Below are 27541 nucleotides of genomic sequence, written 5' to 3'. Positions count from 1 at the left end.
AAGTGAAATTGTTTCATTTGGACTGGAAAGGTGCTGGCTGGGAGCAGGATGGGGGAGAGGGCCACCAAGACCCCCTCCTGACTTGGAAGTCCGAGAAACATAAAGTTTCTATGCCAGAGAGGGACGTCTCCAAACTCTATGAGTTACTCTGGGTTGGGGACTCCTAACTTAAGAGGTGGGGAAAATTCCAGAATTTTAGGAAACTCATTCTATGAAAACAGGTCCACTCATCTTGGAGTTTTCACTACGAGCAGGTGCTAGAGATGGAGGATTCTTTTTGAGACCATGAAGGGTGGGTGCAAGCTGCAAAGAGCCTGAAGAACACCTTGCCTTCATTTTCCTCCCTGTCCGACACTTTCTAATTGCTCTCACAGCCTATCCTGCCTGACGGGTTAGAGCGTTTTCAATAGAGGTCTGTTTATTTGGATTAAATTATCTCATGAAGGTCAACATTTAATAATGTCTTGATTAAGGGCACATTAAAGACAGAGCCAGAAGAACCCATTTCTCCAGGTTTCATTCTAATACATTATCACTGTGGTAAGGTGAGGTGGGGTCTATGCAGACAGGGCAGGTAGAGACCCTTCCCAACTGGGGGTTAGAACAAAGTGGATCTAGTTTGTTGACTTTGAGACTTTTGGTGCCCTGGCGTGATGCTGAGATTACCTGTGCAATGTTTGAGTTCCTAAAAATGATGTGTTATTTAAAATGAAACCTATCTGCATGCATATATCACTAGACACACAGACCTTTGACACAGTGCATTTCATCTCTGCAGAATTCCCTGGAAGGTGAGGGGAGGGCACTAAGAACCAGAGGGACCTCTTTCCTATTACACAGGCTGGCACTTCGAGGGAGAACATCACAGGTTTCGGGCATACCCAAAGCTCTTTTCCATGCTCATTCCTGGTTCTCCATGCCCTGCAGGCCTCTTGAGATCACTCTCTTGTGGAAGGAACACAAAACTGGACACTGTCTCTTTAAATAGTAGAGGCTGAGAACCTCTCAGGCCACCATGACATATCCCAGCATTGGACCAGCCCCTGAATAAACTGGAAAGACGCCTGGTCTGGCTTCAGTTCCAGGGAGCACCACCAGGGAACCTCTCAGGGAGCCTGGTCGGAAACAGCAGGGTTGAGGGTCTGTCAGCTGAGGTCTCTGGCTGCCCCGTGGGGAGGGCATTGCCTTGGCGCCCTAGCATTTGACTGCAAAGAAATCGGCGTGGAGGAAGGGGTTACGCTCTTTGGTCTGGTGAGTTTTATTGGCAAACTGTGCCCCTGGATGGTGTGTGCTTATGCTTTACAGAGATTTGTCCAATTTCCCAGCCCCTGCAAACTGCAAGTGGACTGCAGCTGAGGCAGCACATTTGTGTTGGAAGTGACTGGAAAGTTAGAGGATTTTTAAAATCCTTGGTTAAGAGCTGGAGAGGTGAGAGGGCTGTCTGAGAGCATCTAGAGAACCCCTAACACATCCAAATTGGAAGGAAAAAGGACTCCAGATGCCTTTTCCCTGTTGGGAAACAGCTTTGTGCACACAGCTGGCGGGTGTTCTTGGTAAGCAGGTTAGGGAGAAGCTTGTGGTAGAGCTTTGGCTGGGATGGCACTGGGTGTGGCCCATCCCAGGCGACACTGAACTGGTAGCATTTCCTCCTCTACCACTGGGAGCCAGGCAGGAAGCGAGAGGCAGTGAGGGATGGATGGTTTCACCTGTCTGGCAGCTTAGGGCGTGGCATGACCTAGGGGGTTCCTGATTAAAATACTGGGTTCAAAAGAAAGGAAGAAGCCAGCTGTGCCTTACAATGTGTGCACTTTTCTAGATGTGTACTATAATTCATTGAAAAGTTTACTTGAAAAACAAAAAGGAAGGGAAAGAAAATCCTGAGTTAAATATGCTAATATTTGTAAAGTGCTTACAACAGTACTGGGTACATAGTGACCACATAAATGTTGGTTAAATAAATAACAGTCTGAATGGCATAAAACAAGGCAATAATTTCTAGGGCAAATCTAAACCTCTAAAATGACCCATGTAGGGGAGAAAACACTTTAGTCATTGTACTTGCATATGTGCTTTCATATAACTATATACAGTATTTACTCATATACATATATGGGTATATATATATATATGACTGTATACAAGTATATATAAAACTCCGGGAGTTATTTCAGTGCAGAGGTGGTCAGGTCTTCCTTGAAGGGTTGATATGAGGTTACATGTGATATAATAACAGTGGCAATAATTTACTGGGTGCTGGCGCTCATTACGTTCCAGACACTAAGCTAACTATTTTGCACATATTGTCTCCTTTAATCATCATCATAACCCTGAAAAGCAGGCATTATTAATCGCTTTTTCAGATGAGAAAACCGAAATTCACTGTACTTAAGAAACTGCTCAAATTCACAAGAGTAAGCAGGGTGATCTGGTTTGTCTGAGTCCAGAGCTAGAGTTCCTAACCATTGTACCATACTGCCCCTCACAGACTGCCTATGTAATAAAGTCCGGGTCAAGTGCCTGGTATATAACGGGCACTGAATATAGTTTTTACAAGTATTCTTTTAAATCTGATAATGTAAGAAGAGTTTTAAAAAAGGCTATGGTTTGAAGGATTTTTCAAATATTTTTACTTGAAGAGGAAGAACATACAAATAGCAGCTACTTTCAAACAGTAAAATAATGTGGAATTACTTGAATCATTTCGAATGGTGAGGTTTTAGGACACAGTGGCAGGTGGGGGGTGGGGCGGGTGCGTGTGACAACTGCGTTAGTAGACAGACGTTGAACATTCACGTTCCCTGGTCTCTGCAGGAGCCTCTTAGTTGGGAGAACTTGCGCCAAGCCCAGAAGGGCTAGCCCCTCTCCCTGCACCTCGGGGCTGGGCGCAGGCGGCTATGAATCAGCTGATTTCCTTGGCTGCTCTTCCACCTCCAATGGCCACCTCCTCCTCCCCGTGGCCAGGTTGCCTGCCAAGGCTGGGAGCCAATCCAGACTGCTTGCTGCAGGCAAACTTCGCCAGGAGCATACTCGGTTGTGGTCTCCTTGTGCCAGGCTGGGAGGAGCTGGATCCCAGGGTTGGGCACGCTGTCCTGTAGTCTGTCAGACTCTCCCTTCTCCCCACAATTCTCACCCAAGCAGAGCCCACTAGATTGGTCCCCTTGATTCCCAGGAAGCCGGTACACTTTCTAGGTGCAGACATGGACAGCCAGGGCGGGGGTGGCGCAGGTGTGCCCAGTTAAGACGCCAGGGCAGGCCAGGTGCGCTGGGACCCAAGAGAAGAGGACGTCTTCAAGAGCTTAGCTCCCGCCCTGCCCTCTCCTACCCGTAGGAGAGGAATCCAGCCTGAGCGCCCGCGTGGGCGCAGGCGACGTCGGTGCGGCCCGAAGCCCAGCGCTGGGCACCCTTGGGGACATCTGGCGGGCTTTTTCCACGTGGGCCGAGGGGGCGGAGGGGCCAGTTCACCAGTCAACACTGAGTGTCCGTGAGCTCGGCGGAGCCAGGGGAGGTGGAAGGTGAGACAGCTCAGGGGACTGTAGTTTCGAATAAAAGTCGCCGCGGTTTTGCAGAGATCGCCCTTTTCCTAAGGCGCATTAAGGCCAAGTAACTGTCTCCTGCCCTCCCTCCTCTGGCCCCCTCTCCTCCCTGAGTCCCGCCCTCCCGCACACGCTGACCCGGGGACACACCCTACTGCAGCGACGCAAACAGGGCGTTGTTCCCGTTAAAGGGGAACGCCGCAGCCTCCCACTGCCCCCTCGCTTCGCCGCGCGCGCGCAGCCCCGAGCGCAGCCGTCTTTGGGGACGCCAGCAGCCCCGCGTTTGTGCCGGAAGCCACTCTGAGGATTGGGGACAGCTATCCCTTCGGGCTGTAAGTGATCTGGTGGGGAAGGTGGAGGAGATGGAAGAGAAAAGCGGGCATCTTTCATCGATGGTGCCAGAGAGCGCAGAGCAGGCGCGGGCTCTGGCCAGCTCCTGAGGCTTCTCTCAGGGACGCAGGGAACCCTGTCTGTCTCGTCTCGGTCCTACGGGGCGTGGAGGGCCATGGCGAGGCGTGCCTTTACTGTCTGTAGACCCTACAGGGCCGGCGTGGTGGTGGTCGTGTCTGGAGAGAGGATAAGGGCGACCCAGATTTTGCCTTCTGGGGAGGCGTCGACTCGGGGACGCACTGGCAAAGCAGTCCCTGCGAAAGACATCACGGGGGTAGTGGACCCCTGTGGTCCCCCAATTCCTAGCCCCCTGCCCGAGCGTCCTCCCCTTGCCACTCCCGGAAACTAAGAGCCATGGGATTTAATGAAACCCCCCCGGAGTCTTCAGAAGACCTCGCTCATTTCTTCCAGTGCGTTCCAGGGTTTCTTTGAATGTGTTACTCGTAGAGACGAACGGAGGAGCCTGGGATTGGGTGCTTTTTAAACTGAGTTATTGGAAACGTTGTCGCCCTGGCCCAAGACTCCGTCCTGCAATGGTCCCCAAAGACGCAGCTGTTCTTTTACAGCCAGACATATCCCCTAAAAGGTTACCCCACCCATCGGTCCCCCAAAGTCTGTAAGATGAGGGGCTAGGACCGCACGACCTGGCAGAGATGTCCTGCTGGCTCAGACCGCGAGTTCTCGGCGGACTCAACCCTGTCCTCCAGGTCTCTCCTTCCTGCCGGACATCGGCTCCCCTAGCTGCAGGCTCCCGGGCTGTGTCCCGCCGCGCCCAGACCGGAGCTCGGGCGTGACCGGGTGGGCCTGGGGCGCAGGCTGGACGGCCGGGCGAACGCGCGTGGGGCCCGGCCGGGAGTGGGATGCCGCCGGCCCCCAGGGGCTGCCCGGGAAAGCGCACGGTCGGCGGGAAGCCCAGGGTCCGGGCCAGCCTCCCGGGCGACTCTTTCCCTTCCACACTCCCCCGGCTCTGCACAGTCGCTCCGGAGCCGCCAGTGGCTACGCCAGGCTGAGCTGGGGCCAGGACGCCCCCTGCGCTGGCAGAAGCGCGTGGACACTTGCAGACTAACGGAATGCGGGGTGCTCCGGGGTCTGGGACCCCAAAGGCCGCTGGTGTCCTCTGGCAGAAACCTGGGCGCCCACCCCTCACCCCGACCTGCGCACCCCAGGGGCGTTCGCCATCTGAACCGGGGTCTGGGATCACGTGGCCTCTCCCCCTTCCCCGCGTTGCGCTGTCCCTGGGAACGCGCCCAGGGCGCGCGGGGGCGTGCTGTGGCCTCTCCTTGGCATTCTGGAGACCCTCTCCTCCTGGGGTGACTTAGACGTGCTCACCGCTTGTTTTGTTCCAAAAGCAAAAGCTATTCCGTGGCAGGCGGGCGCAGCTAGGCGCCGGGCGGGGATCCCACGGTCGCCTGCTGCCCCCTGTCGGCCACCGCGCGGCGCTAGGGCTCCGTCGCCCACGTGGGCGGGCTGCGGGCGCGGCGCCAGGACCCGCATTCCGCGAGCGCAGGGACCCTCCCTCTGCGCGCTCCTCCCCGCCTCGCCCGCCCGCTCGGCCCGCGCAGCTCTCGGGCCAGTGCGTGTGGCCTCACGTCCCCCTCCGGCTCTCTCTCCCCGCCCGCAGAAACTCCGCTGAGCAGACCTGTTGCCAGAATGCTCCTCCTGTTGCTGGGTATCATCGTCCTCCACGTCGCAGTGCTCGTGCTGCTGTTCGTCTCCACGATCGTCAGCGTGAGTGCCCGGCGGGGCGGGGAGGCTCCCCGGCCCCTGCTCCCTCCGGTTCAGGACTGCGTTGTTATGGGCAGATAACGTGCAGTCTCAGATGTCCCGGGGCGGTTTTTTTTTGCAGTTTCTGGCAATCTGCCCCTTTTCAGTTGTTTTGAGAAAACCAGAGCAGATTCTGGGGTTGGAAGGAAGCAAGCGTTGGACTGGGTTAGCTACGCAGGCCTCTGTTTAAGCCAAATAACTAAATAACTTGAGTGCAGATCTAGTGTCCCCAGACCTTCATTTCGTAAGATTGTTTAGCATTTTTTGTTGTTGTTGTTGATGCAGCCTCTTTAAGGAAATAAGTGGAATACTTATGAGAATTTGCTTTGCTCCAAACCATAGGTCAGATGGGTGGCTTAATTTATAGAACATCCTTATAGGACTTGAAATTTAAAAGTTAAAATGGGCTTTTCTGGAAAAAGAATTCACGAGTCCCAGGTCCGCTTTATGATGTGACCACAGCACCTTGTTAGTAAAACCTCCACTGATATGAACAGGTCATCAGGATAACTTTTATTACAAAACTGTCAAGCACATTCAATTTTAAACTTATTTTCTTGGCTATGAAGATGAGCCCAGATTCAGGCGTTTATGTGCCTGTGGCTTTAACTTCTTAACGTAAAGTATATTGTAAGTATGATTTCCTAAGCTATTTGAGAAATAATGTTGGGGATTCGCGAGTGGGTTTATCATTTACAAGTATCTTTCCAACATTTTAATTGTGCCTGGTGATTATCTTGTCAGACTGATAGAAATTATGAGTAAGGAAATAGGCTCAGAGAGGTGGCGGCTTGGGGAAAGATGCCCAGGAGATCAGGGGAGGAGAGAAGGCTTGAATGCAGGTGTCCTTAGTTGAGTCTATGGGTCCTTCTACTATAGGACACATCTCTGCACACAATAGCGTGTGTGTGTGTGTGCATGTGTGTGTGTGTGGAGGGGTACTTTTCCATTTAGAAAGTGCTTTTAACTCACAAAATGTTGGCTTTCACCCCAACGTGATGTCTGTACAGACTGCCACCTGTCTTATTTCTGGGACATGGCTGTGATCTTGACCAAGGAGTGGCCTAGGCAGGACAGGGATGGGCCAGGTAGCCAGACAGATGGAGCTGCTCCAGGTAGCCAGGTGGAGGGCTGCTCCAGGTAGCCAGGTGGTGAGGGCTGCTCCAGGTAGCCAGGTGGAGGGCTGCTCCAGGTAGCCAGGTGGTGAGGGCTGCTCTAGGTAGCCAGGTGGAGGGCTGCTCCAGGTAGCCAGGTGGAGGGCTGCTCCAGGTAGCCAGGTGGAGGGCTGCTCCAGGTAGCCGGGTGGATGGGTCTGCTCTTGGTCTTCCCTTGGACTTCTCCCTTCCCCCTCCTTCACTCATTAGTACCTCCTCTGATTCAGTATGTCTGGTTCTTTCCAGCAATGGCTCGTGGGCAATGGACACGCCACTGATCTCTGGCAGAACTGCAGCGCCTCTTCCTCAGGAAACATCCAACACTGTTTTTCATCATCGGCAAATGGTGAGACTGGCTTTTTGCTCCGTAAGTTTGTCCTTAGATGTGTGTAATGTGTGTTTCTCAGTCCAGACCTGGAAACACTTCTTGGAAGACACAGGCTAGAAAATCGTTCCTGGGGTGTGGTGGAATGTGACAGGGAGCCATTAATCCAAGATGAAAGGGGAAGGGCGGGCTTCTCACTGGGTAAGATAAGATCCCAGGGATCACTGTGATTCTCTCTACCTAGAGAAATGCCCTTTTGCTCCCTCCTGATCACTTTGTGTAGTGCTTTTCGTGAGTATAGAAATGTGGACACATGTAAGTAGTAATGATGGCATGATACCTAAGCCTCAGGCAGACCCCAGTGGGACATTTGATCTGATGGGCATCTTTGGTTTGGTGGCTGTCTCTATCCAGAAATATCCTGCCTCTTCCTGCTGCAGTGACAGTGGGGCTGTTTCAAGGATAGTTGGACCAGCGTTGGGTACCCCAGTTATAAGACTGCCTTTTCAGGTGTTGGACATCAGTGGTGCCACTTAGCATCAAAACCTTTGAGTGGCTCCTTGTTTCAAGATGAGGATTTGGAAAACCCTAAGGTGAGCCTGGGGGTCCTTAATCCAGGAGATTTTATTTCTTTTCTGTCATCAGCATCTTTGCTTATGAGGTATTAGAAGCTTCATTAGGGTCAAGTTAGGGGGATAACTGGAAGCAGAAGCATCCACTAGATACTTTGAGCACCCAGAAGGGAAAGGAGTGCTCAGCAGGTACCCCATGTCTGTGGATGCAAAGAGTCAAAGATAAACAGGATGTGCTGTTTTGGTGGCTGAGTATGTCACACGATTGGTGTTGAGATCCCAGTAGGCCTGGCTCCACATGGTCTCGTGTTCCAAGGATGTCCATGGTCTTGTATTCCCAGGATGTCCTCAGCCTGGAAAGGGAAGTAGCTATAGAAATAGCTAATTGCTTTCCTGACACACTGGGTTTAAAAGACCAGTCAAGTACAGCTTTCAGTGTTGCTGCAGCTATGTGTAGATCCAATATTTATGTGAAAGATGCTACACCCAGTGGGAGAAACCAGTTTAGATGTAGCTCAGTAAAGCAGGCAGCGAAGCGGCCCTTGGCTCTGGCTTCGCACCAGCCACTTTCTCTGCTGGCCTTTCCCTCCTATGGGCTCTGCCCCCAGTAGTACCCAAGTGAGTTGCTGAAGACCCAATCAAATACCTTGAACCTCAGCATAAATAGAAACTGCTAAAGTGCTTGTTTGGTAATTTATATGGGGAGGATAGGCAAGGAGTAGAAAACTCTCATGTTTTCACCTTTTGGGGGTGGGGGGAAGACTCTAGTCCTCTAGAAGTGAGTGGTGCTTCTTTTCTCTGAGTGTGTGCAAGGCATTGAATTAAAACCGTCCTAGAGGTTGCATGATGAGTTTGCATGGTGAGTTGGCAACCAAGTAAATGAGTGCCTGAATATGTGAGGGTAGCACTGCTTGTTCCCAAAGCCACAGCTTCCGGTTTCTCCCCCTTCAGGGTCTGGCAGGGTCCCTGAAGACTCAGGATGGGAGTCTCCCGACTCGCTACTGACACCTGGTGGTCACAAGTGGTGACTTGGCCCGAAAGGATAGGCTCTCTCTGACGCCCTGGTCTCAGTGTCCACAGGCGCCATCCCCAAGTGGCATCTGGCCACGTGGGGTTGGCACGGAATCCTGCACTCTTAGACCCAGAAGGCGGGAGTTTTGGCAGGCGTGTTAAAACCCGGCTGAGTTTCAGCAGAAACCAGGCAGCAGAGGAATTGTTAAGTTGTGTACAAAACGGTCTGCAGGATAGAAAGCAATCTTGCCTCGTAGTCTGTGACTGACCTGCATTCTGTGTCTTCTGTGGTTGGGAATAGCTGTCACGTGGCATCAGAAGCAGATCTCAATGAGGCTCTAGTGTTATTTTAATCAGAAAACTGGTTATCTTTCAACTTGCTCCTTGTGTGCCAAGCTCATCTTGGGTTCATTTACAATGACTTCAGGGTCTTTAGTGTGGCTTCCAAATCCACCTGGTTGGGGACCTGAGAGTGTCCCTTCTCCACATCTGCCTTCTCAGTTCTCACAATGTGGACATTTTGAGGAAATCTTGACACGCTCTTAAACAAGCTGAGTTTCCACTCAGGCTTCTTCTAAATGAGAAGTTTTCATGTCCACTTCCCCAGTCATGGTTATCTCTGCTGATACTTTCCTGAAGTGTCGGCACGTTACAGCCTCAGCTCTGAGTGGTGAATCCTTGGGGGCCTCCTCTGCCTTTTTTTGATTAGGTCTGACAATCGCTCTGGTATATAATTTTTAAAACATTAGACTGCCTTTACAAATGAACTATCTTAGTTGCAAACAACTCACTTTGTCTGTATTTGCTCCGAATGTTTGAAACATACTTTTTAAGTATTCAAAAGTAATTCACTGTTGATATGGATTTGTGAAGACCGTGTTGCAAGAGTGGTATGTGCAAAGAGGTTGATTCACATGACTTGCTGATTTTTTCTGAAGGGACTCGTTTTTCTGTGTGCGGGGTGGTGGCACTGCCCCTCCCTTCGGAACGCACCATACTTGTGATTTTCCATATGCATGGTGCCTCCTGGTGGTGTATGGTGAGCCAGCCTAATATCGAGGTTACATAGTCAGAGGGAAACTTAGCAGGTCGTCCCCCCAGGCTGCCTCTCAATATTGAAAGTAGTTTTAGCTTTCTTACTAACTTTCCTCAACTCTGCCTGCCTTCTTGTTTTTCTAAATTTATCTTCATGCATCCTGGCCCTCTCCCGATCCTGGCTGTAGGCAGAGGTAAGAGAAGCTCCTTTGGGGCATTTTCATTATGACCGTATGTGGAATACCTCACTGGCCCAGGGAGTCCAAGGGCCTGGAAATCATGGGCCTTGGCCCTGATGATCCGAGCATCACTGAGCAGTCAGGAGGTAAGTGTGGAGGGGTGAGTCACTCACTGTGAAGGCCAGGAAGGCCAGATGCCAAGGAGTGGGGGCAGGCCCACAGTGCCAGCGTTCAGGGGAGGAAGTAGAAGGGAAATCTCTGGTGGGAGGTGGAATTTGATCCATCCTCCAAAGGATGGGCAGGATTTAAGTAAATACAGGCAAGGGGGAGGATGCTCCCTGTCGGGGCAATGATGTGACCTAAGGCAGGGAGGAAGAGATGCATGGGACGTGGTAGACCATCTGGCTGGTGTTCTGGTTAGGATTAAGGTCAACCGAATATAGCTGGACATCTTCAAATGGGGGTGGCTTAAATAGGATAGTTTATTTCTCTCTCTTTTTAAGTAAGTCTGAAAGAAGGGAGCCTGAGAAAGGTATGGCAGTTCCATGAGATTGTCAGAGATCCAGGTACTTTCTAGCTCTTTAAAAAAAAAAAAATATATATATATATATATATTTTGCATCATCTCTTGGGTTTGGCTTTCATCCTCAAGGACCAAAAGACTGCTAGAGCTCCAGCCATCTCATCTGTGCTTCAAGTAATAAGGTGGAGAACAGAGGAGGGGAAGAATGCATACCTTTCCCTTTTAATGAAATGTCCCCAGATGGTGCAACAAACTTTGGTTTCTATCTTTTACTGGAACTCAGTCACACAGCCACACCTATGCCTGTTTACAAGGGAGGCTGAGAAAAGCAATCATTTGGCCTCATGGGAAACATGACTTCTCAATTCACAGAAATTTAATAGCAAGCACCTTCCTGTAAAACTGGCATGAAGTGCTTCTCTCTGAGGCTTTGACCGCCACCCCCATACCCAATCATGCTCTTTTACAATAGCTCAGCGGGGCCCTGTGCAGTTTCAGAGCAGGGCTCAATTCTTGTAGCATTCTTCAGCTATTCCATCTGTGCTGTATCCTGGGCTGGGTCAGCAGCACCACCATTCTTGCACTGATCTACATCAGAGGCTGGAGAATCCTCTTAGCCTTCTCTTTACCTATTTCTCTCCTGCCTCCCCAGATATTAATAAAGTCTTATTATTGTTTAATGGTGCCTCTTGAATCTTTGTTTTCTTGCAGTGTAGCTCTCCCTTCTGAACTCCAGACCTGTATACCCAGCTGCCTACTAGACAGTTCCACTGGGATGTCTAAGAGGCACCCCAAGCTAGTGTGTCCAAAGTCAGTCTCTGTCCGCCTTGGCCAAATCTTCCCCTTTTCTGCTTGCTGGTATTTTAGTTAATGCTGCTCCACCAACCAGCAAGCCAGACGTCTAGAGTCTGCCTTGACGTGTTTCCTTCCCTCTCCCTTCTCAGAATCATCAGAACCATCACGGTCCCACAGGCCATCCCATCATTCCAATGTCTGCTGCCACGGTTGCAGTCACGCCGCCGCCTCGTTTGTCAGAGCCACCGAGGCAGGCCCCCAGCTAGTTGGCCCGCACCCTTTCTTGCTCCCTGGTGAATCATTTTTTGTATTGAATCCAACGTGATATCTTTAAAAATACAAACCTAATCATATCACTCCTCATTTAAAAAACTTTCAGAGGCCCCTCTCTTAATCTTCAGGTGAAAATCCTTAGCAAGGCCCATAGGAATCTCCTTAAATGATCTGCCCCTGCTTCCCATTGAATCTCACCTCCCTGCTCTCTTCCCCTCCAATTTGGGGTTTCAGCTTCTCTTAGCACCTTAAACATGAATTTCCCACTTCGGGATTCTCTCCTTTTCTCTCTTTTCCCTCCCTCCCTCCCTGCTTTCCTTTTTCCTGTTCTTTCGTTCAGAGCTATTCGTTGGACATCTGCCATGCACCCAATACTGTTGAGGACACAAGAGTGAACTAGAGCTCCCACTTCACGGGGCAGGTGGTCAATAACCACGGGTAACCTGGGGCAGTGACGGGAACTACAGAGTAGGATGGGGTCATGTGATAACGAGGGACTGCGGTGCAAAGGGGAGGCCTCTTTGAGGAGCGACCCCTTGAGGATGACCGGGGGCCAGTCACATGGACATGGGGGAGGTCCCATGCAGAGGGACCGTCGAGTGCAAGAGTGCCAGGAGGGAAGGAGCGAGGCGGAGCTGTGGAACAGCAGGGGCAGGGTGGGACAGCAGGCCGTCCCGAAGGTCCTTCTAGATGCTAGTAAGGAGTTTGGTGCTTATGGATACATTTCTAATTCTTACAATTTCATTTGGACCTGCTGTGTCTTATGTGTTTCTCATCAGTCTGTTTTATCCCGAGTTGGAATAACAGTCCGGAAGCATTCATAAGGCAGAATATGTCAGAAATCTTACGAAGTAAAAACACACCAATATATTTTCAGGGATTATCCTGGGTAGTGGGATTCTCATGACTTTGGTTGTTTTCTTTTTCTTTGCTGCCTCGCATGGTTGCCTCATTGAGATCTGTTTGTTTCACAATCAGAAAACAGCTACTAACATGATTTTATGCTAGAAAATTGACATTGAGTGACAAAGAAGTTCTCTCTGCCTCGATTAAGTGGAGCCACAGGCTGTGGTGGACAGGGCCTGTGGGCTGCATCTGCTCCAGCAAACTGGGGCCGAGACGAAGAGGCCAGTTCCTGGAGCTTTGGTTTACAAATTGATAAGGTCTCGGAAGCTCTGGTATAGGGCAGGGATGTGACAAGCCTCCTCTCCAAGTCCCCGTGGACGAGTTTAAAATCTACTGATGCAGAGGGTTCAGGCAAAACAATTGCCTTGCTATTGAGTGAACTAATACTAATTGTTTTAAATTCCCCAAATTATCCAGATATTAAGTCCAAGTACACATAAATGTTCTCCCAGGCTTTATTTCATCTGTGCGGACCTGGTGTGTGGCAGAATGGGTCAGATTCCTGGAAAAGAGTGCTTGAAAGCCTGGCAGCTGGAGGGGCACAGCCCTGGCCTTGCTCTGCCACTTGGCCTGGTCTTCACCAGCTTCAGAGAATCAAACTGAGGCAGGACCCAGGCAGGGCTTGTCATCGGTAAAACCTGTCTCCCATGAAAATCCTCTCTCAGAAGAAAAGGGGGTTGATAAATAAACCTTTTCATGCTGAGACGTTAGTTAGGCACATAAAATGTGTGCATTCTAGAATCATGTTCATTACTAAAGAGAACTCCCGTGCACAACAACAAAGCATGAAGGGAACAATTGAACCCTCTGCTAATTTGTCCCCAAAGCAGCCTTCGCCACCTCCAGTGTCTAAGGGCAGCCCCCTCGTTTCCCAGTGATGGCAGGCGGGGGCTGCTCTGCCAGAGTGTGGGCTGGGCCACGACCAGGAGCTGAGAAGATGACACTCCTTGCCTTTCTAGTCCATTCGAAACCACAGCAACCGCAGCAGCAGCAACAAGCTACACCAATCAACAGATCAATGCTTTAGATTGAAAATTAGAAAAAATAAAGCTTGCTGGTCTCGGCAGTCCCCAGCATGAGCCCTTGGTGGTCTCCTGTTGTCTCTTCTTCAAAATAATTATCTTGTTTATCTCTTTGGTGGCGTTGTCATTTTGTCAAGGACACCAGATGATTTCCTTGTCTGTGGCTCAGTTTTTGGTCAGATTTTAGAAAACACAGGAGGCCCTCAGCATTTATGGGTTTCTGTTTTGCCATTTAAAATCTTTGTGGCTCCTTGGGCCAACCCATAATCTCTACCCAAGTAACAGCTCTTGATTTGACAGGCCCTTGTGGGATGCCAAGGCCCTGGCAAGGCGAGGTAGGTACAGGGGTGTTGTGTCACAACGCTGATATTTCAACCTGTAGCATCATCAGATGCCAGTATCCAGGAGTTAATACAGAATATTTATTCTAACCTGTGTCGGAACCATTTGACCCTGGAAGCTCATAGTTTTTGCTTTTAACGAACTTAAATTGCATCCCTGTGATTTCATCAGTGCCAAGAAAACATCCCTGTATTTCAGAAGCAGGAATTGACCCTGTTGCAGCCCGGGGTTGTGGATTTTTGGTGCCAGGGACAAGGATGTCTGGGATGAAGCCTTCTGAGTGTGTGTCATTGACAGGGACCTGGAATCATTTAGTCTGTCTTCCTCGCCTCCATCTAGCTGCAGACGGCTCTGTGATGTGCCTTCTGTATGTTTTTTTCACCAGCGATAGGAACTCACTATGTTTCAAGAGACCCTCTTTCATTTTTTGAAGAGATAACGAGACCCATTCATTATTCTTTGAATCGACAGAGCACATCCTGTGCTCCAGGCACTGTTCCAAAAGCTGGGCATGGCAGAGATGAACAAGACCACGCCCTGCCCTTGTGCAGCTCACAGTTAGTGGGAGAAACAGCCAAGACTCAGTAAACAAATAATCATGGACAGTGGAAATGCCCTGCAGGAAACAAAGAGGGTGAGGAGCTAGGTAGTCGTCACTGGGGAGGAGGAGCCGGTCGTGGAAAGCCTCTTCCTTCCACAGTGGTGTGGAGTGGAACTTAAAAGACAGGGAGGGGGCCGGCCTGGTGGCGCACTGGAGAGTGCGCTGCTTGGGAGCGTGGTGGCGCTCCCGCCGAGGGTTCGGATTCCATGTGGAGACCGGTTCCCGCTCACTGGCTGAGCGCAGTGGCGCGGTGCGGACGCAACACCAAGGGTTGCGACCCCGTTGCCGGACACAGAGGGTTGCGATCCCGTTACCGGTCAGTAAAAAAGACAAAAAGGAAAAAAAAAAAAAAAGACAGGGAGGGACCAGTCATTTGAAGACCCACAGGAAGAAAATTCTAGGTCACGCAGGGAAGAGCCAAGACCCTGAGGCAGGAGAGAGTGTGGTGTGGCTGAGCCTGCTGCTGGAGGAAAGGGGAGGGGTGCGGGAGGGGGATGGGGCCGGTCCCCGGGGCCTCGCAGATCGTGCTACTGAGATGGCCCGTTGGGACACCCTTGAAAGGTTTGTTTTCTGGCTTTTGTTTTGTTTTGCTGGCCAGTGCAGGAATGATTTGTGTTTTGAGAGCTCATCCTGGCTGTTATGTTGAGAATGAATTTTGGGGAGAGGCAAGAGTAAGAATTAGGGAATGGGGTTATGGTAACAGTGCAGACTGGGCATGCTGATGACAATGCGTGGCGGTGAGGACGAGAGTACAGACGCTCGTGCAGGCGCCAGGCTTCCTCCAAGAGCACTGCGTTCACTCCGCACGGGAACCGTCGGTGGAGTGGAGGAGGCAGGGCCGGTGATGGGGTTTGCTGATGGGTAGGATGTCGTGGGGTAGGGAAAGGATGGTTGGAGATGACGGCTAGGTTTTGGGCTCAGGCCACTGGGAGTGTAATGGGGTCTAGGACTGAGCTAGGGAAGACTGCAGGAGGAACAGAGTGTTTGGGGGGAGGGGTAGAAATCAAGAGATGTCAGCAAAGCACTTGGATTTGGAAATCTGCAGCTCAGCGGAGTGGACTTGGCTGGAAATTGAAGTTGGGGAGTCATTAGTCTATATGGAAGGGTATGCACAGTCATGGTGCTAAATAAAATTGCTTGGGGAGCAGAGGGGGAGAGAGGGCAGAAAGAAGGGAGCGGGGTCCAGAGCTGAGTTCTGGGCATGCCAGTGGTTACTGGGGCTAGGGAAGGAGAGGAGACCGGGAAGGAGCAGCCAGCGACGGGGGAGGAGTGCCCCGAGATAATGTCATTTGAGAAATTACTTAACATCTGCCCCCTCTTTTGTCCAGTTACTTCTGTTGCCTGATGTGCTAGACTTGTTTTTTACCAAGTTGCATGGCTTGTCACCAAGGAGCTTAGACCTCTGTAGTGTCCCTGGACGAGCCCAGGGGGACTGCAGTCTCTCCTCCATGGGACGACCCTTCAAATATCTGAAGACTACAGTTTTATCTCCCGTCTCCTGGCGATGCCTCCTTCCTTCTTGGTGGCTTCTCTGGTGCTGGCGAGATTCCGCTGGAGTCCCAGCTGCGTGAAGTGTGGCCAGCAGGGACCTCCCCTCGCCCCTCGGCAGCTGGGGCAGTGGTTTGGCTTGGCAGGCAGAGCATAAGGCGACGCTCTCCCCCTTTGCCACACCTTTCCCCTCCTCCCTTTCTGCCTTTTGTGAATTCTAAATCTAAAGGATGGTGGTCGGATCACTTGGTTCATTAGATTTCAAACACATTATTGACTTTCTCAGCATCCCCAGTGTGTTGTGGAAAAACCAGTACGCTGGGCCTCAGGGGTCCTTCTTGCTCTGCACGGGGCCTGCCTCTAACAACCTGGGTAACCGGGGGCAGGAACCCTGGTCTCCAAACAGCAGGGTCAGTGCTCACATGTTACATGGGTCCTGGGGCCTCCATTCATATCCAGGATATAATTGTGACACAGAGGAGTCCTGAAAAGAGGTGGCCTTTGAGCTGGCCTTGGAAACTGGGTGGAATTTCAGTGTGCTTAGGGACCAAAGAAGGGCTGTGTTCTTGGAGAAGGGCGGGTGGTTCACTGTGACTGGTGAGGGCTGGGGCTGTGTTGTTTCCAGCTCTTAATTTCCACGATGCTTGGCCTTTTTGCATACTGCGGACAAAAGAAGGGAGACTCTGATTACTCTTATGTGGAGAATTCTTCTTAAACCCAAAGGTCCTGAAGGTAACCTCATTATCCCCTTTCCTTTTCCACTTGAGTGGCTCAGGATTGTGCAGGGGCCTCTCTCCTCTTCCGTCATCTTCTGTGTCCACAGGCAGCATTTTCAAGTGGGCTGGTCCTAAAAAAAAATGATTCCCTGATAAATCAGTTTGAAAAACACTAAATTTTAAAAATTAAGAAGACTTTTTATTTAAATGAAAAGACTTCTCTTAACTCTTAATCATTCATTGTATGTTGTGAATGTCCAAAGAGGGAGGTTAATATCCTTGATTGTGCGACCCACACCCCCTCCCCCTTTTTTGGTATCAACGGGCAGAGTAAATCTTCCAAGAACAATTCTTTGAGAAATCCTGATCCTCCTGTTTCTAGAGTTTTCCATCAAGGGTATAAAAGAAGCCTTAAACAGCTTACTATTTTCAGTTAACTTCAGATACCTCGATGGCTGCATGATATTCCCTTTTCAAGTCCAAAACTAGTTAGCAGAATAAAAATAAGGATGTCAAACCACAAAGCTAAACTCTGAAGAACTAATTTCTGTGCCTGGTTTATCAGGTTTAGCTGGAACACCTTGACATCAAGGTTCTTTCCACCTACTGAGCAGTTTGTGTTCACTAGTCGCCAGTCACAGGTTTTGCACTAGTTAAAATGTCCCCCTTCTTTAAGGAACCTCCCATGTGGCTGTCATCGTCTTTATGAGCTCCAGCCCCACAGGTAGATTTTCCATCTGACTTGCTCTCTGCAAAGTTAGCCTGAGACCTGAGCCCCATTTCACAGCTACCAGCTTGTTTCTATGGGGAAGAAGTTGAAACCCTGGGGCGGAACCCACGCTGGATGTTCCAGCTGGTGGGTGAAGCACAGGGCCAAAGACTACATTGTTCAGGATGGGGCCTCTTGGAAATTCAGCTATTTCTGGAATGACCTTTATACTGAGAAACAAGGAAAATGGCAATTTGTGTGATGGCAGTGGGTTGGAAGGTTTGGGGGTGGTGGTCCTGGTCTTGAGAGTCATGTGTTTTTGAAATCAGCCCAGCACTATGCAAATAGGAGGTATTAACTCTTTCCCTTGAGATTCACCCCCTCTGATAGCCTGCTTCCTTATGGCTTTTTCTCTCTTAGCCTCCCTGATTTATCTCCTGACTTGCAACTCTCCTTCCTTTCACTTTCAACAAAACCTGTTCTCTTGGATCCGAAAAATTTTCTTTCTTTTTTCCTTTTTTTTTCCGTTTAATTGCAGCTGGCCAGTATGGGGATCTGAACCTGTGGCCTTGGGGTTATAAGGCTGTGCTCGAACCAACTGAATTAACCAGCCAGCCCGTGTCAGAAAGCTTTTATGAATTGCCCAGACTGAGCCTCAAGGTGGGGTGGGGATAGAGAGGGGCCGGCTGGCTTCATGCTGGTAATGAAGGATGCAGACAAACTGTTGCATTTAAAAGTGCGTCTTTCTTTCTGATCCCTTAACTCACTAGGTTGTAGGCCCTGGGCTAAGAATACAGCTGAGGGGGCAGATGTATTTCCTTCACTGCTCAGCTGCCCCTGCAGCAGGAATCTGACCTTGAAGTGAGCTTTGATCACTGTGTGACTCAAGCTTCCCGTTATCTGCCAGGGCAGCTGGGTGCCATGCAGCCGTGGCCCGTGTCAGAAAGCTGTCAGCAGCCTTGTACCTGCCACTGATTAAAACAGCAGGTCTGCGAAGAGCTTTAGGTTTTTTCATTCTGGTGCTCAGCGCCAAGGTTGGAGATTGTCTGAAAATGCTGCCACTGGGAATTCCACAAATATTTACCAGGCATTCACTTTGTGCCAGGCACTGAGTGAGGCCTGGAGAGTAACGCTAGGTACTTGACACGGGCTCTGCTAATTATTGTGGACGTGCAATTTGTGGGGGAAAGAGTACCCTGCACTAGGACTCGTGTAGAAGTCCACAGGTTTGCCACTGGAATGCTGGCCTCATATCAAGTTCGAAATATATAAAACAGGTTTGTAATTGACAGCCTTTTCCTTTGCGTCCTATTTCTCTCAACTCTAATAATAATTTTCTGGACATCTGACTTGTTTTGCTGCAGTAGTGGTCAGCAAACACTAGCCTGCAGGCCAAATCTGCTCTACCACCTGATTTTGTAAATAAGGTTTTATTGGATAAATGGCCATTGGATGAATAGGCCACACTCACTCATTTACATACTGACTGTGGCTGTGGCTGATTTTGTGCTATGGTGGCAGAATTGAGTAGTTGCTGCAAAGACCACATGATCTGATAAGCCTAAAATATTTGCTGTCTGTACTCTTTACAGCAACCTTGTGCTGGACAGCAGATATGAATTGATATCAAAGTTGTATCACTTTTTGGAGTTCCTCTTGGTGCGTTAATAATCTGGTTTATGTGAACACTGTGGTCCCCATTACAACACTGCTTGTTGTGACCCAGATGGAGATGCCCCAGAAATGCACCCTTGTATCAGGGTGTAAATGCTTGTTTATCTGGCCCTCAAGAGCAGGCTTCTAAATGGGTTTATTTGTCCTGTCCTTACCAGAGCTTTTATAGCAGCTCTTTCTTTTGAACATTACAACCACCCTGTGGGACAGGTTAGTACCTCCAGTTAGAGAAGAGGCATTCAAGGCCAGAAAAAGGTAACTGAGAAGTAAAGCAGGAGGTCAGCAGAATGAGGCAACAGAGCCATCCCCTGGGCTGTTCTAACCGGAGCACAGGACTGCTGGGTAGAGTCGGGCTCAGCACGCCCTCATATGGGAGCCCATCCTCATACGGGATCAAACCGCTGTCATTTCCAGAGTGTGATATCTGCTGTTTGTTATTGCCCTGGTCATCCATCTGTTCCAGTTCTGATGAATGATTCAGGCTGGAGAGCAATGTCATATGAGCTCAGGATCTCCTCAGGGCACCGCGGGCTTCCCTTTGAACGGTGGCACTGAGGGCTCTAGAATCTTCAGCCAGCATTTCGGGGCTGGAACAGGGGGCTGCTTCCTGCAGGGCTGCTCTGTCTCCCCTTGCTGCCTACAGGCAGCTTCTGATGGATGGCATTTGAGGGAAGGAATTTCCCTTTTCTCTTTGCATGTGGAAGCCTGGTCCTGCCCAGGGTTTCAGCAGTTCTTTGAGTTTTGGATCCTAACTTTTAACTTATTGACTGCTCTGTCTTCTTTACCTTGCATTCCTTTAAATTGGTTTTAATTATTCAAGTAAATAAATCAAAGGACAAGATCAAGTGAAAGGTCTTCTTGACTGAACTCTTCTCCCTTCCAACTCTAGTTCCTGGGGGTACCCACTGATAACAGTTTGATGCGTCTTTGGCTTTTTTTTCACTGAACACGTGCATGCATGTGGCTGTATGTATTCAATGTATGTAGGTTTTTGGTGTGTGTTTACCTAATAGCATCAGGTTGTGTGTGTATTCCTTACTGTTTTCATGGTCTTAGAGATATTCCAAAGGCTGTTCGTTTCCTATGAATTTTAATCCTGCAAAATATTCTATTATAGGAATGTACCCTTTAATTGTTTCTCTTTCAATATATGTTCAAGTATTAACCCAGGGTACAGTGATTAAATTGTGGAGTCATTATATGGTAGGCATTTAAAAATTGAAATATATTCTCCAAATTGATGGTCACAAGAGGATTATTATATTATTTTTATTCCTGTGAACAGTGTATATGGTTATCAGATGTCACACTTTTACTCTCCTGATATTATCAATCATTTTGATTTTCCAGTTTGGTGGATGAAAATTGATATCACATTCCTCATGGATTTTATTTGCATTTCCCTGGTTACTAGTGAGGTTGAGTACCTTTTAATATGTTTATTGGCATATTTGTATTTCTCTTTTGTGAATCAAATGTCTATGTGGCATTTTTTTCTTTTCTTTTTTTTTTTAAAAATTTTTCCTGACTGGTAAGGGGATCACAACCCTCAGCACGGTGTTGTCAGCACCACGCTCAGCCAGTGAGCGCACCGGCCATCCCTATATAGGATTCGAACCCGCAGCCTCGGCGCTACCAGCGCCGCACTCTCCCGAGTGAGCCACGGGGCCGGCCCCTATGTGGCTTTTAAATTTTACAGTTAGCTCTCTGATCCATCTGGAATTTTGGGAAGATGTGAGCTAGGGATCTAATTTTACTTTTTACTGAATGGATAGCCAACACCACCTATTATCTGTCGTATTCTTTCCTTGTTGATTTATATGATGTGTTTACTGTATAATAAATGTACATGTCTACTACCAAAGTCTTAATTCTGTCCTAGTCTTTTATTTTTCTTTCATAATACCACATTGTTTGAATTGCTAAATCTTTATAATATAAATATAAGCTTTGTATATCTATATGTTTGATATCTGGTAGGTGAAATCAGTGGTTTTGTTTGTTTTTCTGTCTTTCCTTGTTTGTTTTTTATTGCCATTGTTGCACTTGGTTCATAATTTTTCTTGGCTATTTTTACTCTTTGCCTTTTAGATGAATTTTTGAATCATTTTGTCTATTTGGGTTATTGATTAGGATAGCATTGGATTTTTAGATTATTTTAGATAAAATTGGCATCTTTACAACTTTGGGCGTTTCTATCCAGAAGCACAGTGTGTTTCTGTTTCTTTGCCACTTTTATACACTTAATGAAATCTGTCTACCTTGTTGATGTTCCTGGCGCCCCCCCCAAAAAACCCAAATTTTTTTTTAATTGTTTTTTTTCCTTTTTTTTTTTTTTTCCCCTTTTTTACACCTAAATAAAATTGTCTCCCCTTGTTTAGTTTCCCCCCCCCCCCCACAAAGAACCAGATATTTTTATTAAATGTATTTTGTCATATTTTTTCTATTTTGTTAATCTCTGCTTTTCTCCATATTGTCAATTAATTTTGGATTTATTTTATTCTTTTTTTCACCAGCTTCCTGAGCTGACAGTTCAGTTCATTAGTCTTCAGCATTTCTGTAGTCATGTAAGGGCATGTTTTCCTCTGAGAACTGTTGAGGCCACAACTTACAGGTTTGACATGTGGCACCCTTAATATCTTTCCTTGTTGAAGGAATGTTTACTTCTCATCTTGATTTCTTTATCCAAGGGATTATCTGGAACACTGTTTTTGAATTTTCAAATTTATTTTGGCTCGTTTGTTTTTAATTTCTAATTTCTGTTTGCCTTTAGTTGTATATTATGCCAACATCATTTCTGTGTTCTCTGAGATTATTGAGATTTTCTTTGTTGCCTAATACACAGACATTTTGTAAGACAGTCCCATGTGTGTTTGAAAATAATTTCTAGTCTTTGTCCTTTGGACACAAATTTTCTATATATTTATTAAATTAAATTTGTTAATCCGGCCATATATATAATCTATATCCTTTCATATTTTTGGTCCACCTGATATATTTATTCTGATGGAGGAAACATACGTCTTCCTTTATGATTGTGGCTTTATCAATTTCTTCTTATTTTTAATTATTTTTTGCTTTATTTTTCCAGGCCATGTTATTAGGTGCATAAAGGTTTATGACTGTTGCTTTTTCAGTCATAGATCAAGTAAACTGGATCTTTCCTCTGGGAAACATCCTTCATTGGCCATTTTCATCCTTTCTATTTAAATTCTTTTTTGTCTTTACCTGCTTTCTTTTTGCTAATATCTGTCTGGAGAGTCTTTTAAACATCTTTTTGTTTTTGACTGTTGTTTGTTTTAGGTTTATCTCTTGTATCTTGTATAGCTAGAATGATTTAATCCAAGATTAAATTTCACATCATATGAGTGACTTGAACCCATTTTATGTACATTGTGATTGATGATATATTTTGACTTACTATCTTAATGTATGGGTTTAATTTATTGTGCTTATGGTTGAAAACTGCCTTTTTCATCGTTGTGTCCCCAGAGCCAACCAGAGGGCTTGGCTCAAAACAGCAGGTGCAACAAATGCTCACTGAATGAAAAACTTTCTTAATCCCCTAATTCTGATTTGATTTGAGAAACAAGTGATGGCAAAACAACTCAGTCGTAATGGGGTTGGGGCTAAAGTCCAAACTACTAGTAAAAGAAGTTTCAAGGAAAGTTTAGTTACATTAGTAAATCTAGGGGACTTCTCCTATTCCTGTAGGTTTGACATATAAAGATTTCAAGTTTTCTCTGTATATGAGGTCTGGTAGTAGTTCCTGCTGGTAATGACAAAAGTAAAGGTGTCAGAATTGGAGGAGAGTCAGGACGTCATCTCCATCAGCCACACTCTCATGAGAGTGACACTGAAGGACATTTCCCAGCCAACATGAATCATTGTTTGTTTTAGTTCTAGATTTGGATCTTAGATTTCTTTGATTCCAGCTGAATCTATCAGAGTGCTAGATAATTGACTTATTTTTAAAATAATATGATTGGCAACATTATCTTTATTGCAGAGTGCTCTTTCAGAAGAACCACTGTGCTGGGTAAAGACCGACAGATTTAATTAAGGTTATATAAAAATCAAATCAGGATAGCTCACAACCCATTAGATGTCATTTCTTTACCTTCATTGACAAAGAAATTTAAAAAATAAAAGAAGCATATCTGTGTTATAGGGGAAAGTTCCAGACTAGAATCAAGTGCCTCCAGGATTTGGCTGTGTCTCTTGTGCTCATCAGAATGTCTCCGGAAATCTCTTTCAGTGTAAAGGAGCTGGATTAGTTGATCTCTCAGGTTTCTTCCAACTCTGAAGTGCACACAGTCTGTGTCTGGAAGGATCTTACATAAAACTTCAGTAACAATTTACCTAATCAGCACTCTTGAAATTGTGCCACGAGCTACCTGCAACTCAAAACAGGTTTATCTTATTCAGTTATTAATTCTACACCGTCCAGATTGCATAGCACTGAGTACTGTGTTAAGCACTGATGTGTGCTTTCATAAACCATGCACATCGGCCGTTACTGAGCTGAGAGGACAAAACCTGGTAGCTCCTCTTCTAGCTGCTCATCCTCATGGAGAGCAGACCTCCTGGGGCAAGACCAAATGCAGCTCTTCTAGTGGACCCCATGGGCGGCCTGGATCATGCTGAACCCAGGTTCTTTTCTCTTTTCCCTTCCTTCCTGAAATGATGTTCCTTTGCAGCAGATGGTGAATTGGAGGGGCCAGGGCGGGTTCTCTCTTCCTTGCCTGAACTTCAGCTGGAAGCTTGGAGGTTTGATTGAAGGTCAGGGGTTCAGCAAAGATGAGGAAATGCAGTCCATGATGCCATCTGGTGATTTGACTGAGCACAGCCTGCTCTGTGCTTGAGCTAAGGGCGGTGATCAAGACTGACAAGAAAAAGACACAGCTTGGCCGAGCAAATGGCTTTCCTGCCTACGTAAAGCATACTCTTGTCCATCAGCATTTCTTCCAATTTCCTACAAAATTAGCTTTGGCTCCAACAGCCATCCTCATGATCTCTACGTCTCCTTGACGGATGCCGATCTTTTGAACATTGGTTTTAAACAGCTGTTCTTGGAATACAGGAGTTCCAATAAGCCCCTCAGAGACCCCGGAGGCAAGGAAGGCAGTGGGCGGGGCTCAGGCCCTCTTTAACACGCATGTGTAACACATTCGGCACAAACACTGGAAGGAAATTAAGTATATTTTAACTTGAGTTTGACTCCTAGTGGTGGGACTGTAGGTATTTTCTTATATCTCTTTCCTAAAATGTCCACAGTTAAATGTGTAATATATGTATATTATTTTTTTTCCTCGAAAAGAAACGATGAAATAAAAAAATGCCTTTTTAGAGTGCAAAAGTGAGTTGTCTGCTAAGGAAAGGGGGCTTCTGCTCCCTGTGATGACTGGGGCTTTCAAGAGTCAGGGCCCATCAGGCCCCAGGCACCTCCTGGCAGAGCCTTCCCTGGCCACAGCTGGCTTTCCTAACCAATTGTCTCTCCCCCCAGAATGGCTGCAGTCTGTCCAGGCCACCATGATCCTGTCTGTCATCTTCAGCGTTCTGTCCCTGTTCCTATTCTTCTGCCAGCTCTTCACTCTCACCAAGGGAGGCCGGTTTTACATCACTGGAATCTTCCAAATCCTTGCTGGTAAGTTGTGGCTGGTAAAGTCCACGTGGAAGCTGGGCCTGTCCAAGGCTGCAGAATGATGGGTATAGTAGAAGGATGTGGCCCTGGAATGACCGATGTTTGTGCATCTGCCCCTTGGATGATTGGCATAAAGTACAGGGATGCGTGTGTGTGTGTGTGTGTGCACGTGCATGAATCTTAGAACTTGGGAACTCTCCACTTTTCCGTGGGATACGGTGCACATGAAAGAGGACTTAGAGGTTCTGGAAGGAAGGTCCCCTCCCAACTCCCCCACGCCGGTCTTAGCACCGGGAATGAAGCTACAATCTGGACACATAATCAGAGGTAAATACTGAGGATACTGTACAGCAAAGGCCAGTCTGGAGGGCTGTTTCCTGTAGAAGATGTTATGCCCCAGGAAACCTTCACAGCTTCAGTGTAGGAGGAGGTGCTGACGTGCAAGAGCTGGCAAGGCTGTTCTCAGGCGTGTCTTCTGCCTGTAGGTAGTGATGAAGTCACACAGACAAGTTTTTACCCTGCTTTACTCCAGTTCCTGGATTCCACTGTGCTTTGACTTACTGTTGTCATCCTCTGATGTCTTCATTTTAGCACCCTGTGTAACATGCCATCATTTCCAAACGTGGGACATAAAATACATGAGTGGTCTCCTTCATCTCCTCCCTAAACTGTCCTTAAGTTCCCTCATTAGATAGATTATTCGTATGCACAGTGTGCAGAGTCCTAGAAGCTTCTATCACAGAGGGTGATGTCCTTCGACTCGCTTCATTGACTCTTACCCTTCTGTCTGTTGACTGCCAGGGGACCAAGTCAGCAGGGCACTGGAGAGAAGTAAGAGGCAGATATAGCACTGGATCCTATAGTCCAAATTCATAAATCACAAACTCCATGTGTACCAGGGTACGCATGGGTTCTGTGAGATGTTCTCCATTCTGGCCCTCTAAGTAGGCAATGGACATAGCATTTCTTGTTTTGATTGGTTGTCAGAATGCCCATAGTGTCGTATCATGACCCTGTGCTCAGGAGCAGTCACTGAAGGGTTGAAAACACCCCGCATGTCTTTGATGGATGGATGTGCAGATATAATGGCTTATACAGGGTGGTTGGGAAGATGCAGCCTGAGATTAAATGTAGATGACTCTTTCTAGAAGCCAGAGAGTTACTCTGTCCCGGAAAAAGGAAGTAAACTGAAGAGCCACTTGTCACTGAACAGTTACATAGAACATTTCAGCATTCATGGGTTTGGGATTTTAAAACCAAACAGTGCTTGGCTACGCACATGGGTTTTAGGACACCAAGCCAGGCTTCTAGATTGCTGCCAGCTTTGTTAAGTGACTAATTATGCAATGAGATATCATTTCCAGGTTCATTGAGGGGAAGAATTATTATCATTCACTCCTTTTCTGAATGTAATAAAGAAAACTGTAATGTATTCTGAGGTTTCTTTTCTCACTCACTGGGCATAGTTTGATATCACATCAAATGGTTTGATATCTACTGTATCAGTGGATATATCCCCGAGATAAATTAATATGGTCTTAGGAACCAGAAGTTTCATAAAATATTTATATTTAATCTGTACAAGCTTGTTATTTTACTGCTGAATAAACTGAGCCCAGGAGAGCGTGAATGAATGCCCAGGGTCACCTGGCTCATGGCGGAGACCATGGAGACTGAATGTAGTTGGGCACCTTTCCTGATATTTAGAGACACAGAATTCACCAAAAATTCTAGGGAACACAAAATCCTGGGCAGAAACTCTGCTTTTTATATTATTTCTTATTGACTCAGATTTACAGTGGAAGGTAAATGCAAATTTGCACTGTTTATCATCAAAGTTTCTGTCCTTGGTGAACAGGAGCCTGCACCTCAAGAACTAGTCAAACTGAAAACACTGGACTGAGAAGAGCTCGGTTACTGCTGCAGAGGCTGCTCGGTGCAGGCAGCTCCTGCTATTCATTTTTTCCCACTGAGATTCTTCAGCTTTAAATTCTGTAGCAATGTCTTTTTAGCAACAGCATTTTAGGTCAAAACTCAAAGTCCGGAGATCAGAACCATTCAGTCACACATGTGGCTGCCCTGTGTGGTAAATATTTCAGTTCAGCCATACGCTCTTAGGTATTGAGATTTTCTGGTCTTCCAAAGTCTGTTACTAATGCATTCTTGTTTCTCTGTTTTGATTCTCCTCTGAACTCATTACAGCGTTTCAGAACTCTGCTATAAATACCTCTAAATTTAAAAGCACATGCTCATTCCTCCTTTATCCCCTTCAAATCTAGCTGCTTATCTCTCACGAGGCTTAATTTTCAGTTATCAGTTCGTCAGTTTAGTAATAGGAAGTTATCTTGAGTCAGAAATGTTGAGTTAAAATAGTTGTAACTTACAACAGTACTTAAAATGTTCATGGAAAGAGTCATATTATCTGTTTTTTTGCGTGCCTGGCTGGTATGGGTATCCAGGTATTATTTTAAAATTCTATTTCTCCACAAACTTTTGAAGTACTCTCATAAAAGTCCTAAGAATGTTCTGGTTTTAGTTGTTAACTCCAGTCGAGATGACCTGAAAGTTGGTCTCCTAGGAATTTCAGATCTCTAGAATGTTGCATTTGAAATTGCTATAGGGTCTTTCTGTGAAAGCTGAGAAAGAACTAAGAGTTAGAAACTCAATTTAGGGATGTCCTGACTCCTTCAGTGTGTGACAGTTCTAAATCAACTCTGTCATGTCGTTTCCTAGCTCATGGCCTATTAAGAAGCTGAAAACTAGAGAGAGGATTAGGGTGAAGTTGTCAGAGATCAGAACTCCACCAGCCTGGGCGACAATCAATGAAAACCTGGGAAGTGACACCTTCACATCAAAAAAGAAGTCAGAACAGCTAAAACAACTAG

At 47.2% G+C, this 27541-nt stretch overlaps 1 protein-coding gene across 2 annotated transcripts in view; it reads left to right on the top strand.

Annotated features, from left to right (window-relative positions):
- The first annotated feature begins 1046 nt into the window (after positions 1 to 1046).
- Positions 1047 to 27541, top strand: part of PMP22 (peripheral myelin protein 22) — a 32720-nt gene continuing 6225 nt past the window's right edge. The window contains exons 1-4 of one of the 2 annotated variants that reach the window (XM_008594127.1): positions 1047 to 1251; positions 5545 to 5651; positions 7088 to 7187; positions 24519 to 24659. In XM_008594127.1, coding sequence (XP_008592349.1) covers positions 5574 to 5651; positions 7088 to 7187; positions 24519 to 24659 — 319 coding nt within the window. In that variant the 5' untranslated portion in view covers positions 1047 to 1251; positions 5545 to 5573. Of the gene's footprint in view, positions 1252 to 3723; positions 3866 to 5544; positions 5652 to 7087; positions 7188 to 24518; positions 24660 to 27541 lie in introns of those variants that run through there. The other variant, XM_008594126.1, reaches the window with a different exon arrangement.

The sequence above is a fragment of the Galeopterus variegatus genome, unplaced genomic scaffold (assembly GCF_000696425.1).
Source record: "Galeopterus variegatus unplaced genomic scaffold, G_variegatus-3.0.2 Scaffold10197, whole genome shotgun sequence".
Classification (NCBI taxonomy): domain Eukaryota; kingdom Metazoa; phylum Chordata; class Mammalia; order Dermoptera; family Cynocephalidae; genus Galeopterus; species Galeopterus variegatus.
Note: the sequence above shows the minus strand (reverse complement) of the source record. Positions and strands in the feature narration are given on the sequence as shown.